This window comes from Ursus americanus, chromosome 1, assembly GCF_024610735.1.
Source record: "Ursus americanus isolate L20-20 chromosome 1, mUrsAme1.1.p, whole genome shotgun sequence".
NCBI lineage: Eukaryota > Metazoa > Chordata > Mammalia > Carnivora > Ursidae > Ursus > Ursus americanus.
In genome coordinates, this window is record NC_142127.1 from 22,328,199 (window position 1) to 22,348,229 (window position 20,031).

The following is a 20,031-nucleotide window of genomic DNA, read 5'->3' on the forward strand; positions in this document are numbered from 1 at the left end:
ACATTAAAAGTCTAAATAACAGAACTCTAAGAATAAGGAAAATAGCAAACAGTATCAACATACTGTAGAGAATAAATATTTATAAAAATGAAGATTAATTGTAAATATATATAATCACATAAATATCCTCATTATATTCATGATGAGAAAAATTCTTTAATTATTCTCTATTTTCTATAATAGAATGATTGAATAATTCAATGCTTTACTCTCATTTCCATTATTTTGCCCAAAGCAAACTTTATCTTAATATCCTTCTATGAGTAGGTCATAGAAATGAACTACATGCACCCTTGTCAATATAATCAATGTCAAACTACTTCATTTTGTAGTACTTTCCTATATGAATATAGTTCATATATTTTATTTTTAGCTTTCTCTATTATAAAAAAAAACAAGGAATGAACAAACACTCAATGCAAAATTTTAATTATGCCTCTAAGATGTGTGCTTTTAATTAACTGGTGACATTTCCTTTGTTCAATTTTTATAGTTCTATACAACTGTCATAAACTTATAAATTTTAATTAAGGCTGCCCCAAACCCTAGTCATAGAGTGTCCACATAGGAATTTGCCAAAAGGCTTAACCGTAAGTAAACCAACAATGAATAAATCCATGAATTGCCCGCTGGGATTTGTTTAACAAATTAACATTTGTGTGGAGATAATGAGGTTCTACAGTTTATAATACCAAACAATGTTTTTATAAAACCATATTTTAAAAAGTAAAAAATGCTTTGTAGATGACTTAATTGAATATGATATTATTAGTAATAATAGATGCTCTATGACAATAAACTACATGGCCATATCTCAAGTTAAATTCATATAAGGACTCATTTATATTACCAATTTGAAATATAATTTTTTTCTGAACATGTTATCTATGTAAATCAAGATCTAATAATCTACCTGGGTGCAAAGATAAAATTGATATAAATTTTAAGAATACAGGAAGATCTGGACAAATGATTTGAACAAAACATTAAAAGTTGTACTGTATCCACATATAGTTCAGGATCCATTAACAAGACAGAAATTCAATGTTTCATAGAGATTTGTCCTTGTGGATCCATTGCAGGTTGAATAGATATTCATGGTTTGGAGTACCAAACTCTTTTTCGTTTAAATATTTCTAAAGGAAAATATAAGAAAATCATCTGGTTGTAACCCCAAAATTTTTATTATCGTAATGAGAAAATTAACAATCAAATAATAAAATCTTTAAACAACTCATTTATGTAAGAAAAGCTTCTCCCCTAAAGGAAATGGTGTCTGTGTTACTAAAATACAATTACAGGTCATATCTTTTACCACACATTCATTCAGTTTTAATTTGCATGGTCCCAGTACTACAATTTCTCCCACAACAATAGAATATACTCTACTGTGTGGAGCAGCTTCTCTGAGGCAGAATGAAAATATATAGTAAGATCTAGTGCCTTTTTATTTCAGTCAACTTGCTGAATATGTTTTCAGAATTCTATTAAGAAGCTAGAATACCTTTTTATCAATTAATCATAAGTCAAAAATATTTATAGACATACAATTATCAAATTTAAATAAATAGTAGTGCTTTTACTATTAGAATGCAAATCAGAAACAGTTTGGTTCCTCTGCACTCCATTGAAAATGCTTCTTCATGTGGCTCTTTCAGTTAGCATTATGCTAAATACTTCAAAGAATAGCATAAGCAATAGAAGCAGTGAGAACTCCCAGTAAGACAGAAATTAACCATGTAGGGAATGTGAAGATCATATGGATTAATTTTCCATTTGACTAAATTTGCATTTATTGTAGTAGAATTGAATGTGCATAAATTGCACTTTAATAGTTGCATAGTGTCCTTTGCACTGAATTTTAGAATTTACAAATTATATTTTTATTATGCATTGGGGTTAATTTTTCCCATGGGAACATATTTTAAATATAATAGCACTAAATAGAAAAATATATTTTAATGTTCACTTATGCACTGTAGCAAACACTTTTTGCAAACAGAGCTATTGCATAAATTAATAAGAATTTCAGTATATCTTAACATGTAGTAACCTGATATTTTCAAAGCATATTTTACACTGTATTGCAATGCCAACAAAGTAGTTATGATTTTAGATAGGAATTCTGATGCTATCAGATGTACTGATACATGTATTTATGTTTAACTTAATTTTAAACTTTAACCTAATTTAATTTAATTTTCAATAGCAAATGAGGTTTAGCATTAGGCTAACTGTTCAGTTAAAAAAGAAAATGCAAAAGAATGAAACTGGATCACTTTCTTATACCATACGCAAAAATAAATTCAAAATAAAGACCTAAATGTGAGACAAGAAACCATAAAAATCCTAGAGGAGATCACAGGCAATAACCTATTTGACATTGACCCTAGCAACTTCTTTCTAGAAATGTCTCCTGAGACAAGGGAAAGAGAAGCAAAAATAAACTGTTGGGACTTCATCAAAATTAGAAGCTTCTGCACAGTGAAGGAAACATCAACAAAACTAAAAGGCAACCTACAGAATGAGAGAAGATATTTGCAAGTGACATATTTGAGAAAAGTTGGTATTCCAAATATATAAAGAACTTATCAAACTCAATATCTAAAAAAGAATAATCCAATTAAAAATGTGCAGAAGACATGAATAGACATTTTTCCAAAGAAGACATACAGATGGCCAACAGACACATACAAAGGATGCTCAACATCACTGATCAATAGGGAAATGCAAATCAAAACTACAATATCACCTCACACCCGTCAGAATGGGTAAAATCAACAACACAAGAAACAGCTGGTGTTGGTGAGGATGTAGAGAAAGGGGAACCCTCTTGCACTGTTGGGGGGAATGCAAACTGGTGCAGCCCTCTAGAAAAAACAGCATGGAGATTCCTCAGAAAGTTAAAACTAGAACTACCCTATGATCCAGCAGTTGCACTACTAGGTATTTACCCAAAGAATACAAAATACTAATTTAAAGGGACAGATGCACCCCGATGTTTATAGCAGGATTATCTATAAGAGCCATATTATGGAAACACTCCAAATAAAAGAAGTTGTCATATATATATATATATATATATATATATATATATATATATATATATATTACTCAGCCATAAAAGAAAAGATCTTGTCTTGCTACAACATGGATGGAGCCAGAGAGTATTATGCTAAGCGAAATAATCAGAGAAAGACAAATACCATATGATTCTGTATGTGAAATTTAAGGAACAAAACAAATGAGCTAAGGAGGAAAAAAGAGAGAGAGGGAGAGGCAAGCGAAGAAACAGTTTTAACTATAGAGAACAAACTGACGGTTACCAGGTGGGAGGTGGGTGGGGGGACTGGTTAGATAGGTGATGGGGACTAAGCAGTGCACTTGTGATAAGCACTGGGTGTTGTATGGAGGTGCTGAATCACTCTGTTGTACACCTGAATGTTAACTAAATGGAATTTAGATAAATATATTAAAAAAATCTCTACCTTGAAATGTCAAAATAAAAATGAATAAAAAAGAACAGATTTTTGGAATCTAACATACAAGGATTATAAAACTGATTTTACTTAATCATTCTAAGCCAGCATCAGAATACCTGTGAGCACTGAGCCCTGTCACATGGTACGCACTCAACACATGATAATGATCCCTACTATTGTTACATTTTGTGACTTGAACTTCAATATACTGAATTTAGAATAAATACTATTATGTTGAATTAATAATTAAATTTAATTTGTGTCAATCTATTCTTTATAAAGATATCAGGAATTAAATTTCTAACATTAAGTATCCTTTTTATATTTTTCACACATAAGGAAAAATGCAAATTATTAAATGCACAATGAAATTCAAATATTCACCCAGAGCTGATGGTATACAGGTTCCTCCATTTTGGCAGTAGTTGCTACAGTGATTGACTTCACATCTGTCTCCTGAATAACTAGGCCAACAGTGACACCTCAAGTCACCCTTCTCATTTAAAATGCATCTTCCTCCATTTTCACAAGTCAATTTACATGAATCATCTGGTTATAAGAAGAAATGTACAAATTGGCATGCTATTCATTGGGTGGTAGAATAAGAACAATTCACATATATGAAAATTAAATATTCAGATTTACTTTTTTCATAAAATTCCCCCAGTAAATACCCCTAATATAAAAGTAGAAGAAGCAAAATACCATAAATGTTATCTGAAAACAGAGAAATTGATTTTAACCACATTGAAAGGTGAATACAAATACTGACTTAATTTCTATTCTTCTTTAGGCTTAAAGAATTATTAACCATTTCTTGTATTTATTAAAACATTAAATAACAAAACCAACTGAAACTTCCTAAAAATAAAATATTTTCCAATCAATACATTTTCTTTATGATATAAGCAAACATGGCCTATGTTTTAGGACTGTTTGATATTAAACCAAACTGAAATACATAAGATAAATTTAGTGTATATATAGTATATATAGTGTGCATATATATATAATATATATATATTGGATATACGCATATATAGTATATATGTATAATATATATATTAGATATGGAATATTTAATGGAATATGGATATATACTAGATATATATATAAACACAATATAACTTACAATATAGAAAAACATTTAAATGAAAAAAACATTCTTTGATATACATCCTTATTAACTATGTATAAACAACTCTAAACTAAAAGTCACTTAGGTTTGGTACGAGATGTTGATAAAACAGTGTCAGACACATTTCCATAGGTAAAATTTCCATATGCAAAATGATTAGGCACAATTTGTCTACTTAGTACATTTTGGCTGAGGATAAGAAAAGGCTGGTCATTCCTTGGGGCTGCAAAATTATTTTAAAAAATATGGTGAGTCTTATTTATAATAAGACCCAGATAATAATTGGCTTGGAATAATTTTTCAGGTTATGTGTGTTGACATGGCCTTACTCCGTTAGAAATACTGCTTTACTTAGGGCAGGACATGATGCTCAATGTAACACAAATGATTGAGAATATCGTGAGAAGCATTCTGTTCTAGAATATGCCTTCTACTAAAGCCAGGCCTCTTTTATACCAAAGTAAAAAATCAAACAGCCTGTGTTCTTTATTCAAGATCCATTGGCCCACACATAGCAGAAGCTTTAATATATCACTGCAATAATCATAAGAGCACTTTAAAGGGCCTCAGTGACTTCAAATAAAAAAATGACTCAAATATCACATCCATGGTCATAAATAGAGACTATTTATCAGCAGTATCAGACAATTCTAAGACTTGCCTCATTGCAAAGCAAAGAGTTGAATAGAGAGGTTGAATTCTCAAGAAAGATCTAGAATGGAAATATACACTCCTTAGTTTAAAATTCAAACATTTCTAATTCATTCAGCATAAAATATCCCTGATTGGTGTTGTGAATGTAAACAGTGAAGATAAATATTTAAGGCATTATTATCACAGTTAAGATTATTGTGGGTGAGTTCATTTTCATCTGTAAATGTTCTGTGTAAACGACATAGATATTCAAAATCTCTATATGTTAGGGCATGTGCATTTCTATAATGTGCCTCATTAGGCACCAGAAATTTTAAAATATAACACTGCTTGATGAAATAGAAGTGGAGTTTCGAAACCTAACTGTAATAGTTCTATAGTGAAAAAGAAGGCTGCTTTTGTCAATAACTAAATCACCCCCAGAAGCCAAGCTCCAGCAATTACAATCAACCATAGGAAAGAGCAGGTGAATACTTCTCTAAGAATGAGTAACATTTGAATTTCAAATTTCTAACATGAAGATTAAAAATATTCAGTGTCTCATCATTTAACAATAGCACCCAGAGAAAGGCAAGTAATTATAAAGTGCAGAAAAACTTGGCTATATCAAATGTTAATGTCAGGAAAAAATTAATTGGCATTTATCTACACCATCAATAATTCTGAAATCTACTTATTTACATTCCTCACTGAGGTGGTCCAAACTGTCTGCTAAAGAGTCATATGCATAGAGGCCAATGTGAATATTTTTTAACACTCTGATTATTTAAAATATAAAATTTTCTTTTAAATTACAAAATGAACTTTTAGGAGGTTTCTGTAATCATGCCTTTCAATCAAATCTGAAGTAGTAAAACTGAAATTTCTTACAAAGTTTAAGGAGGGCACATGATGTGATGAGCACTGGGTGTTATATGCAACTAATGTATCATCGAACATTATATCAAAAACTAATGATGTACTATATGTTGGCTAATTCAATTTAAATCAAAAAAATTTTAGATCTTGGATAGGTATACATTTAGACAAACATGCTTTCTCATTTCAAACATAAAACTATAAAATTTGATGAAGTAATATAGCAAAAGAAAACGGTTTCATTTTCTTACTTAATGATAGATTTATCTTAGAGTACTGTGTGTCTACTTTTTGCAAAGAATTGTGCTAGGCAGTTTATATATGTCATTTCTGGTCTTTTCAGTGACTCTGAACATGGGTGATACAGACGACATAGAGGCACTGGGGTGTACTATGTGATGGTGAAGAGTGTAGAATCCCTAGGTTCACCTTGGGGGATCACCATTATTAAGTAATGTTAGACAATCAATCGAGCCTCTCCATGCTTCAATTTTCTAATCTGTAAAAACAGGGGCAATGATAATACTATCATTGGGGATTTGGGGGAATTAAATACAATAATATACATATACTTACATTATGCCTTGCTCCTAAGCCTTCAGAATATTTATTATTGTTACAGGTAGTAGTAATATTTATTGTTAATCTAATTTTACATAAAAGAAACTGAGGCTAAGGGAGGACAGAGCCAAACAAGTTAGTTAAGTGACAGACTGTGGCCTAAAAAGCTCTGCCTCAGATCTAGCCCAGGCCAACTTCTTCCTGTGCATTTGTTGGATTATTGGATAAATAAATCTGGGTTATTAGATAAATAATTTATGCTAAACAAGGAAGAAAAAAGGAGAGTTATGTAGAAGAGATATTAATGTCTAGTTGTAATGGAAAAACAACAAAAACTGTAGACAATTTGACCATAAAAATCAACCCTGATAACATCTGAGTCAATGGAGAAGTCACATTGGAGGCATTAGTAGAACACTTCTGTGCAGAATCCTCACCTCTCTCTCACAGGGGTCTCTCCCACCCAAACAATAGTATAAGTAGACACAGTGCCTAGGGGAGGGGGTGCCTGTGAGATCGCTAGTTAAGAGTGTGTGTGGAACTAATAAAAATGTGGCACATCTTCTACAGGGAAAGACTGATATTTTAAAGAATCTATTTCTGAGAAGTTAAGGAGACTATGTGGCCACATAGTTTACCTACATGACCATGTCAGAGCAGCTAGTGAAAAATGTGCCTAATAACATTTGAAAATGTCCACTTAATTCTCCTTACCCAGAGATCATAGTTACTCTGGTTGGAAAGATAATCAATAAAGAGAAAGGGTGCCTTCCAGTGCCAGTGCCAGCTCCCTTTTCAAGAACTGGCACTAATAGACTCATCCAAAATACCAATCATGATTCACAATTAGCTCTATGTTAAGGAATTTCTAGCCTTGTCACCCACAACAGTGTTTCGCATGTGTTACAGACTAACTACAATAAATGAGTCGCCATTTTCTTTGCATGCCTTATTTTCATGCCTTTTCAGTTCCTCTGCCTCAGTGTTCTGATCCCTCACTCCCACTTAATCTGAATCCCCTCTGTCTTCGCAGACCTTGTCCTAGGGTCATATTCTATAGAAAATTGTAATCATTTCTCTGATTGTATGATCATCTGAATTCTTCTAATAGTTTTAACTCTGTCTCTTCTGGGCCATGTATCACTATCCACACAAATATCTATTGGTGTTTATGTCATTCATCATATCATCTTTGCAACCTCTTCTGCTTTGCATATCCAGTGCTTGAAGAATATATATTAAATGAAGGAGCTATGATAGTTTTAGACACCTAGAGCCTTGGAAAGGTAGAAGTCTTCAGATTGCCTGTAACTCCCTGTAGAGAATGATGAAAAAATGATATGGGGGTGGAGATGCTGTCTGAGGGCAAAGACACACTCTTCATGTGAGGAGTTCATTCTAATGGAGAAAAATACAGCAGGTAGAAAGTCCTGCTACAAAGAGAAACTAAGTGTATCTCACTGGAAAAATGTTGTGATCCTCAAGCGATTTTAGAGCACTGTGTTTTTGTTTGTGTCATAAAATTTAGTAATTGTTGATTTTCTTTTTGCTTAGTAGTAATTTGTTTTTCCTTTATGGCTAATGTCTTGATTATGAGGGAACTTCTCATCGCTCTACCTGGGTAATTGAGAGATGTCTCTTTTTTCTCCTTTCTCATTATACTATTTTGGTTTTTTATTTTGGTTATTTTATTTTTTGATTTTTTGCTATTTAATACTTATAAGCATCTGAAATAATGCTTTACTTTTTTAAATGTTTTTTTCATGTTAATGTAGCTTCTAAAATATGAGCTCTACGAGTAAAGAGATCTTGTCAATTTTGTTTCTAAATTAGTCCTTAGTTTCTAAATTACTGCTATGCTTTGCTCATAAGCCCTCAAAATATTTATTCGTGTTAGTAGTAGTATGTATTGTGAATCAAATTTTATGTAGAAGAAAGTACAACTTAGTTTCTTATCCTCAGTTTCTAAATTAGTATTTGGTGCAAGAAAGTTGTTCACTATGAACTTGATGAATGAATAAGGTATTTTAAGGTTGGGTTTAAACTTATAAGGAAATGGCATTCTCAGAAATGTTATCTTCACTGATAAGGAGCTATATAAAAGTATCTTGATTTAGTGTGTGGCTTCAAAGTTCTTAATCTAGTCTTAAATGCATAGTAAGTGCTCAGTGCAGTTCTGTGAATAAATGTAGAATAAATCGATAGGAAGTTATTATCAGAGAGAATGGTTTACGCAAGCATTCAAAAACCAATGATATCAAGACAACTATATTGACGATTGAGTAGCTAATTCTGTTCAGTTTCAAGAGGTGTGAACATTTATCATACAAATTAATTCATTATTTACAGAATAATGACGTTTACCTACCTAACAGGCTGTCATCATTGCAAGTACCATTAATCAAATATTTGCCTTCTGGGCACACACAGGTGGCTCCAAAAGGATTCAGCAAACACAGGAATTCACATACCAAGTGCAAGCATGGATTGGGCACTGATTAAAACAAAAGAAAACAAAGAAATGCATGACTGTAAGTACAACGGTTTTCAGAAACATAACATTCAACAAGGTGAAAGGATGCATTAGCAATGTTGAAAAGAAATCATATCAAATCGGTACTGGGTGTATCTTATTTCAATGTTACCATTCTCCTTTATAGGTGAAGAGAAATTCTTACCCAACACCCATCATTAACAGGAAATTTACCCTGATTTACACTTCCCACAAGAGAGAAGGAATTAATCAGACATATACTCTGTCACCCTTCCATCTGACTTCTTTTCATAAAAGAGTTGGTCTGAGAGACGAAGTAGAGTTTAGGTCTATGTAAAAAAAAAGTAAAGGCAACTGAAGTCTTTGGAGGACCTACTCCTCATTTTAGGTAGTTTCAGAAGTGTTGAACAGATAGAAACAACTTCCCCCTTGTATTTGCAAAGGCTTAAAATCCATATGTATTTGTTCGAAACACAAACAAAAGAGAAGACTTTTTTTCTAAAAACCAGATTTAACATGGTTTCCTTTCCATCAGGTTGCAGTTTGTGTGCATGTAAATGTCTGCCACATTTATTTTTGTCTAAATTTCTACCCAATTAGCATCCTCTGTAGTCATAACTGCTCCGTGGCTCTCCTTAGAGAATCTGTAATTAGAATGAAACAGAAAGGGGCACCGAGGTAGTGAAATGGTGACTGTGAGAATGGCTTTGACTCAGTTAGAACCACTACTCAAACACCTACCATATCCAGGGCAAAGTTTTATTCAATTATGTAGTTTTTATGAAGGTGGTAATATCTGACTACGCATAAGAATCAAACACAACTAGCAGATGATAGAATGTCCTCATATTAACCTTGGAACAAAATGTGTCATTGGTAAAGAGCAACAAAAGTTTGGATAGGATTTCAGGAAGTTTTTAGGGGATTATCTGTTGTTTTAATCGGTTTCCAAAACTGATTTGGATAAGTATTATTTGTTACCTTTCCAGATAATTGCACCAAATGAGGTTAAGTCTCTTTTTATTTGCCATAAAAAATTATCAGTAAATCTTAAGGTTTCTTGAAATGTAAACTCATATGTAAAGACAGATCATTAGAATTTCAGTCACATTTTTTTTACTTTGTTCTTCCATATTTTTGATAGTTGTGTTTGAAACAGATCTTTCAGAATAATTGCATCAATAATTTATTCCTTTCTAGTAGAGAAAGTAACAATAAAAATCATAAACAATCAGAGAAAATATAACCCTTAAAAACCGTACTCCTCAGTTGCTTTTAAAGATGGAATGTTGATGTTATGATTGTTACTTGTTATCAGTAACAAGAGTCAAAATGGCTAATGATGAATTTCAAAACCTGCATGGTTTATGTAGAGACTCACAGGTTTTATTGAAAAACAGAATAAGACTTTTTTTTTTATAACCTTGTCAATTCTAATTCCAAGAAAACACAATCAAATGCAAAATAAACTTTTGCATGATTTACATCTTGACTTTGGTGATAAAAAAATCTGGTGATATCAACATTAGAGTTATTTAACTCACAGGATTAAGACATTGAAATAGTTAAAATATTTTAAAATACTGTCTTTTGTCAAAAACAATACAAAATATACTTACAGTCTAGTTGTTTATAGCGATGAGATATCAAAACACCTTTTGTTTTATCAATATCTAAAGCTAGGTATTCTACTGAACCGTGGCCAAATTTTTGTACTCGAAATACACCATTTTTAGGTCCTGCTCCATATATATAATCTTCAAAGACGTCAATCCTATGTGGATGCAACAAGCCTAGAATTTTTAAAAAGGTGGAGTTATAAAAGTTGCACTGTAAGTAAGTGCTCGGACTTAAAACTAAGTTTATTCAAGATTATGTAGAAAATCTTATGACTGTTGTTTAGAAAAAACTTTCAGAATTATAATATTTTAAATATTAGCTGTAAAGTTGTTAGAATTAATTTCTTTGCAGTAGGAATATGTGAAATACTAAACATATCACTCACAACATAAAAAACATTTCCATCATCACTTTAACCATCTGCACCACCACAAAGCATTTGCTGCGGGCTTACTATATGCAGAGTAATCTGCTGTACAGTCTGCAGACAAAAGAAAAGCTACAGACCAGCCTTATCCATTGCACACAAATAGGCAGCTCACAAAATTCTGAATCTGTGTCTAGATCAAATTAATGATCAAATTAGATTGCCTGAGTGACAAAGAGAAAAGAAAAGAAAAAGGCATTACCATTGTCTGTTTTAGAAATGGGATAAAGAAAACAAACTAGCAATGGTAATGATGCATATGACTAGTTTGGCTAACAATAACAGAGGCCATCATTTTGCACATTTTAAGAAATGGTGTTATTTTAAGAGATTTTTATGATAAGAATAATTAATCTAACCTTTGACACTGAAATGTATAACATGCAAAATGACAACATTTATAGTTTAGTTGTTATCTAGATGTAAAGCATAAAGTGCTTTTTCAAAACATATATGTCTCTTCGATGTACTTAAGCTGAAACAAGTTAACTTTATTGTGATCAGTTAGTTCTGGCAATGTGAATTTTTTATTGCCATCTAGGGTCATCATACAAAAAACACACGTTGGGCAAATGCACAGTGCAAGTTCACTTTAATTGTTTTTCTTTCAACTTCCCTGTGTCTGTTAAAAAACGAGAACCAAAGCTATATTCAGTATACGTAATATGTAAATATAAAAACTCCAAGTACGTATTACAAACAATTTGTGGTAAATAAAGGAAGAGGTTGTGGTAGGGAAGGGCCAGAAAAACAGAAGGGAAAGAAATTAGATTCAGCAGAAAGAACTGAGGTTGCCAGGCAAGGCAAGTGTGAGGCACAGACGGTAGAGAATGAGAATAAAAAACAGAAGGTAGGCATAGAGGTGGGGATACAACAGGGTACCACGGGGGAAGAGCACTAGTAGACTTTGTACTCACTGGAGGTGGAGGTAAGTTATTTTTACACAGTTTTTCACTTGGAGGTACAATTGTTACAATGATGTTTTACTGTATACAGTAATTCATTTCTGCTTGCTATCCCTGCAATTTGAAATAAAAACTGGTGTGCAGAGGCACTAATCTTGACTACTTGAAGTGTTCGGCTCAGAATGTAATATCTACAGAAGGAACAGAATTAATATTTTCTGGGCCATGTTTGTCCCATGCTAAGGAAATTGTGGCCTGGCCTCTGTTATTCTAGTAGGAATGAAAATTATAATCTCTACTAAGAGCAGCAAGTTGCAAGGAAAAATAATTTGAGGAAATTCAGAACATAAAGCTTTCATACGTTACTTACGTACCGTTACTTAACACTCTCAATAATACTTAAAAGATGAAACAAAAGCACTTCACAAACCTTGTTTGCTACTGACAGAGATTACTGAGTCAGAGCCATCATACAGAACACTGCCAATAACAGAAAGCTCCAGGTCAGCCCAGTATATTCGTTCGCTAAAGTGATCCACAGCCAGACCTGCAAAATCAATACGGGAGGACAAATAACAAAAATAAAGTGGAAATTATTTAAAATTACATTTCTGTTTCTTAATGTATAATTATGGTTGATGTTTTTCTTCAAGTATCAAAGAAATTACCCAGTCTACATCATGGTACTGTAAAAAATTAGAAAAAAAGTAAAATAATTACTCCTTATGTGCAATACATATGTATAGCTTACATAGAATTTAATGAGCTGTAGTAAAAACTTGACTTCACAAAGGAAAAACTACACTAAATATCCTTCCTTTCCACACTTACTAGTCTCTGAACTACAGCTATTTTCTAAAATACTTCTCCAAGATATCTTAGTTTTTATCTTTATAGTACATGCAGAATTAATTCATCATTTAAATAACTTATCCAACCTTTACTTAAACTAATTCAGTGTAATTAGTTATATTTTGAGTATCTTCATGAAGGTCCATTTCTCAGCATGCAAAAGGCTTACTCATAAGACATTTTTACGCATTTGAAATCAGCCTATGGTGTTGTGAGCCACCTGTGTGCACGCTGAAGTTTAAATTGACTGAAGATTGATGTTTATAGTAGGGAAGAATGAGTGGCAAATTCCTTAATTAAGGTTGTGCTTAAATTTTTCACTCTAATCATTAATTTTCTGCAGGACTGCTTGTCTTTATTTTTTATCATCGGTTATCTGTTAGTGAATAACAATGTGCTAAAATAAGATGTGGTAAAAATCATGTTTTTCTACTTACTCAATTTTTTATTTTTAATTTCATAATGTGATTGGAGTCTAGACAGTATTTTCTTGCAAAAAATATCATTGAAATAAAAGATATCTTAAGTAAACTTCCTTCAATATAGAAAAGTAAGATCTACAACACATGAATTCTACAATAAGTCTTTACTGCTGTAGATGTCTAATTTGTGACATAGCTAGTCTTTTACATATGATGTATTACATAATAAAACCAGTATAATGAAATTAAAATACCTTTGGCACCTGAAAGTTAAATAGCTTTCCCAATAGGAACATTCAATAATACATGAGATACAGCTCCATGGGGAGGCAACTGAATGGGATGTGTTTTTGAATATGTGCTAACGGCATTCCTGCGTAGGTAGGTCCAGGATTTAACAATCAGAATGAAAAACAAAAACAAAACACACAAAAAAACCCAACTCACAGTGACGATCATTTGAGAATCATTTTTTAGTTAAGTAAATAGATCTAGCCCAAATGTAATCAAACTAAATATAAACATCGCTCCTCAAGAATAATATAACGATGTACTATGCCCCATCAGTCTCTGAGAAATGACTTAACAATTAAAACGAGTGGCCCATGTTTTACTAGTTTCTGCTCAATGATTAATGTGCTATTTGGAGTCATGTTGAGAGTTATGATTTTGCTTCTTCATGTATAATTACGGGTAACATGAACCATAAAATGGACCAGTTTCCTGCTGCCCCCCATTATATTTCAAAACAGTTGTCTAAGCAGGTTTGAAAACACTTTCCTTTCTCTTTCACCGATGTAATACAATAAAGAAGTAGATTAAAATAAGCTGTCCCCAGTGGTCTTTACATTTGGATATTAAATGTGTTAACTGTAGAAAAAAAGAGAACAAAGGGTGTGCCATACAGTCTAATTACCACTATTGTTGCTTCAGATTCAGCAGTAGTAAAAAAGTTCTCAAAAGTGTCATATATTCCCTTATTAGTCTAGGCTTGGCTAAGACATACCCATCTTTATCAGCTCTGGTCACATATTTTACTACTGGATGGAATTACAGCTAGATAAAAATTATATAACAAAGCTTTCAGATGAGTGGAGTTTATATTCCAAAAAATCCACAAATCGATGATTTTGATTTTTCCTTAAGCCCTTTAATAAAAGAGATAGTCTTTTAAATTAAAAAGTTAATAAAGGAATCAACTAACTTTTCTTGTTATAGAGATGAAAGTGAAGTTTATATGAAAGAACAAGTTCATTTCTGTCTTTAAAATATCACATCTCCTTTTTGTCTTTAATAAAGTACCAATAATAAAACGGAAAAAAAATCAATTCTCAAGAAAGTCATTTTTAGCTGAACTGGGAATGATGGATATTTGGAACCAAGTCTGTGTAAGTACAGAAAATTTAAAATAAAGTGCTATTTGTGTTAATCTAGCATTATGGAATCACAATTTTAAAGACATAGGCTCACTAAATTTTAGGAATGTATAGTAATGACCCTAGTCATATAGTCATTTTCTTAACATCTCCCATGATATCAAGACTAGTATTACATTTTAGGGATTTTTGAATCTCACTTTAGTTGAAGTCTGAAGATTTCCAAGATCCTCCCACTAGTTCCCCAATTTCCACTATGGTCTTGAAAAGAAAAGAAAAAAAAAAAAGAAAAGTAAAGAAAGGAAAGGAAAGGAAAGGAAAGGAAAGGAAAGGAAAGGAAAGGAAAGGAAAGAAAAGAAAAAAGAAAAGAAAACGTTAAAGCAAAATCTTATGAGAAATGACCATAATACCAATGTGATATTTACGAGAGAACACTTGGAGAGAGTAATAAATTAAAATCACTGTACTTTCAGAAATAGAGAAAAAGATTATATACATTCTGTGTTAAAGGAAAGCCAAGATTTGTAAGGTAGTATTAACCAGCAAGTATGCACTATCCTATTCGTGATTTAAAAGGTGATAAAAAAGGACCTAAAAACCGAAAATATTTACCGCTATGTCAAATTTATTTTTTTTTTAATTTTTAAAAGTATTTTTTGAGGGGTGCCTGGGTGGCTCAGTTGGTTAAGCACCTGCCTTCAGCTCAGGTCATAATCTCTAGGTCCTGGGATTGAGCCCCACTTCAGGCTCCCTGCTCAGCGGGGAGTCTGCTTCTCCCTCTCACTCTCCCTCTGTGCTTTCCCTCTTTCTCTCTCAAATAAATAAATAAAATCTTTTTAAAAAAGTATTTTTTGAGATAGGTTGTCTACTTACAGTCTTAGATTCCAAAGTAAAGCTACACACATGCACACACACACACACACACACACACACCCTTATTTGAGTGTTACTAAAATAAATGCATCACGGAGTTCCAATTTTGGAACTAAGGTTTTTTTTTTAATTTTATTTTATTTAAATTCAATTAATTAACATATAGTGTATTATTAGTTTCAGAGATAGATGTCAGTGCATATAACACCCAGTGCTCATTACATCACGTGCCCTCCTTAATGACCATCATCCAGTTACCCCATCGCCTACCTACCTCCCCTCCAACAACCTTCAGTTTGTTTCTTATAGTTAAGAGTCTGTTACGGTTTGTCTCCCTCTCTGATTTCACCTTATTTTATTTTTCCTTTTCTTTCCCTATGATCCTCTGGTTTTTATCCATTTTATTTAATTAGAAATCTTTTGCTGTCTAAGGAAAAAAGAATTTGAAATCAATAATTGTAACTGGTACAGGACCAATATGTATTTCTTTAATCTCTCAGAAATTGCCAGGATTTGGCAACATAAATAAGCTTCTAGTTATCAAATAATATGTTATTTAAATCGAACTCATAATCTTACATGCTCTCTTACTGGAGGGAGAACTGGAAAATGTCCTTACCTGACACATCATTCATTAACCCAATATATACTCATAAGACACTTCCCTTGTGCTATACACTGTCAGGTACTAGGTACATAGCAAAGAACAAAATAGATCATGTTCCAAACCTCATGGAGCATGCTACTCAATCACCACATGATTGAATCAGAAGATAAATTACGCTTTTTGTTTTTAACATAGTGTCTAATAAAATAAACAAGTGTGACATGTGTCAAAAGAAGCTATAAAACCATACCACGGGGTAGAGTGTTAAAAATTGTAGGCATTCATCTCGTCATTCGTTCAATACATGATTATTCTTAAGCTCACACCAATTATGGGCACTGTAATATTCTTCAACGTACATATGAATACAGTAATTGTTTTGATTTAAGTTGTTTATGGTCTTATTGGATACACAGGATATACATTAAAGAGTTCGTGTTCTATATCATTAAAGCAGTAGATGATGAAGTATCAACTATGGAGATAATGAGTGCTCTGAAGGCCCAGAGAACTGAGGTATTCTGATCATGATTTTGGAAAGTATGTAATGGCAGTGCTGGTAGTGAGCAACCATAAGGCTAGCTAAGTGGTGGACTAACTATCTAGTTGGATAGTACAATTCTAACCCTGAAATACATAGGGATTACCTAAAGGGACATAGATAAATTCACATCTATTCCTATTGCTGCTCATTACTGCGGCTATCATCTATACCCTATTGAAGTACAGAGTATAATCAAATGTGCTGTATCTCCGTGCATGTATTCATTCATGAATTCAAAATGAAAGATAGCATTTCCAATGAACCCAAAATGTAAAGAACAAGATCTTACACATGGAGGGAAACAGACGTTATATTATACTTACTGATTTCAATACAATAAGCTTGCTGTCAGAGCAAATATTTATAAACATTTACCAAGAAAAAAGAGAGAAAAAAAATAGGTACAAACAAGTCTTAAGACATTTCTAGGAAGATAGAAGCAATGAACACACTTCCACAGAAGGATACCTCACGGATACATATGCATAAGTACACATGCCTCTCTACCTATAATGTATACATACACATATAGATGCAGAACAATGACCAACTTATTGCCAACTCTTCATTATCACTCTCTAGTAATATGCTATTTATGAAATCTAAATTATCTATTATTTCTTAAAGCTTGCATGAGATTTGTTCTTGACTCATTTTTGTATCAATAACATTTCGCATGATAATACTCAGGAGTTATTAATCACTGTAAAGACAACATTGGGAGGTGTTTCTCCTGATGGAATAAAATCCTGCTTAGGAATACAACCGGCATTACCAATATTAACAAAGTCACTTATTAAGCAGGAGGCATGAAGTGAAATAATAGATTTTTATATGTGGCTTGTGGATTTTTAAAAATCTTACAGAATTTTAATGATATACAATGAGAAAATGAATCAAATTAACAAAATATACTAAATGACATTTTAAAATGTGAATAAAAATAATTATCACTGCTAGGGAGTTATGGTGGATATTATATGGAATAATATGAGGCTTTAGCATAATACATAGCACATTGTTTTTAACAATTATTCTTAGACTGTTAGATACAAAAGGAATTATGTTAATAAATTTATACCGGTTTTAACGTATGATTTAAATTAATTGTTACAGGGGCGCCTGGGTGGCTAGTCGGTTAAGCATCTGCCTTCAGCTCAGGTCATGATCCCAGGGTCCTCTGGGATGCTGGGCTCCATGCTCAGTGGGGAGTCTGCTTCTCTCTCTCCCTCTACCCACCCCCCACTTGTGCTCTATCCTTCTCTCTCAAATAAATAAATAAAATCTTTAAAAAAATAAATTGTTACAAATTCTCTATAAAGTAAATATTATCATATACATTTTATTTATTTTTATTTATTTTTTTTAAGATTTTATTTATTTATTTGACAGAGAGAGACAGCCAGCGAGAGAGGGAACACAAGCAGGGGGAGTGGGAGAGGAAGAAGAAAGCTCCCAGCAGAGGAGCCTTACGTGGGGCTCGATCCCAGAACGCTGGGATCACGCCCTGAGCCGAAGACAGATGCTTAATGATTAAGCCACTCAGGCGCCCCTATCATATACATTTTATAAATAAGAACTTTGATGCTCAAAAGTTTATACAGGCTGCTCAGTTTTAACTCAAACCTATATAATTGGAGGGCTTATGCTCTTTCTGCTAATTTATATTTTCTCTGCATAAGTCAGTATCATATTGGGTATACTTATTGGGCATAAGGTCTACATCTTTCTTTTGAAACTCTTCCTTCAGCTATTGTGACACTGAATTCTGTTGCTTTGTCCCAATTGCTCAAACACCTTTGCATCTTCAGTGCTGAATGTGACTCTTCTAAATATAACCATCTCACAGAATTTAAGAAGCCTCTTTGTTTTCCCCTCCCTTGTCCATCTTAACAACTCCAGCAGCTTTAAATATCAGCTTTCTTTGCTAATTCCCCAAACTTTAAGCTTAAACCCTCAGCTTTAAGCTCCAGAACAAAAATTTTCAACTATCTATGCAATGTCTCCATCTGACTGACTCAGCTGGGGTCACATCTGCACCTGTAACATTTGCCTGTGACTGACAGCACCACACAGTCTGCTCATGTGCACCTTCTCAAGGTTCTACTCTACAGACCTAATAATGTCACACGGCAAACTCCTTTCCACAATTTCCGACTCTTCTTGTTTTTTACAGAATTTTATTTGTTTGAGAGAGAGAGCATGAGAGCACCAGAGCATGAGCCGGGTGGGGGGAGGGGAAAAGAGAAGGGAGAAGCAGGCTCCCCACTGAGCAGGGAGCCCCAAGCGGGGTTCAATCCCAGGACCCTGGGATCATGACCTGAGCTGAAGGCAGACGCTTAACTGACTGAGCCACCCAGGTGTCTTCATTTCTGACCCTTCTTCCTGCTCTATTTTCACTCTCTTTACATAGCATGAAACTCTTCATAACTTACTTTTTAAAATATTATATTTTTACTATATAACTACTAGAAGAAGAGGGATCTGTGTGTTCACTCCTGTATTCCAAATGCCTAAAATTATCCCTGACACACAGTAGGCACACAAAAAATATTAGTTGAATGAGTGAATAAATGGCTTCCAAGAGTCTACTGCCTACAAGTGAGGTAGAAGTTTTCAAAGCACATGGGGTTTTCAAAGCACCCAGTCACATGGGGTAGAGAGCCTCACAACAACTCCTTTCCTGACATGTCCCTATGGGTGTCTGATCAGATCCTGTTACCTACTTAACGTTAAGCGATCATACTTGTCATGGTCTCTGAGATCCTGCATGGATTGACCCCTACCCCCCTTTCTAAGCCTTGTCTCATGCTATTTTCCACTTTGTTTACTACGCTCTTTGCCTTTCCTATCTCAGGGCCGTCTGTCCCTTTCTTTGCTTTGAGTTGCAACATCATTCCCAATGCCTATGTCTTCATGCAGATTAGCAATTAACCTTAACCATCAATACCTCAAAAAGCCTTTCCTCCCCATTATAATTAACGTGGCTACCTGCTGCATGCTGCACCCTCTCCTCTCTATCAGAATCATTTACACATACGAGCACTTGTGCGTGCACGCACACACATGTACACATACTTTTTTGGTTTTTCTCTTTATGGTCCCCCACATTAGAATTTAAGCTCTGTGAGTGCAGGGATCCATATTTTTGATGACCAACAGTGCCTGGCATATAGTGAGCATCCAATATATTTTAATGACAGAAAGAATGGGTAAAT

General features: G+C 33.3%; 1 protein-coding gene across 1 annotated transcript in view; it reads right to left on the reverse strand.

The window, feature by feature from the left end:
* LRP1B (LDL receptor related protein 1B) overlaps positions 1-20,031 on the reverse strand; it is a 576,984-nt gene that overhangs the window by 70,777 nt on the left and 486,176 nt on the right. Inside the window, 4 exon segments of the mRNA XM_087859483.1 lie at positions 3,867-4,031; positions 9,062-9,187; positions 10,807-10,980; positions 12,570-12,686. Of these exon segments, the coding sequence (XP_087715609.1) occupies positions 3,867-4,031; positions 9,062-9,187; positions 10,807-10,980; positions 12,570-12,686 (582 nt within the window).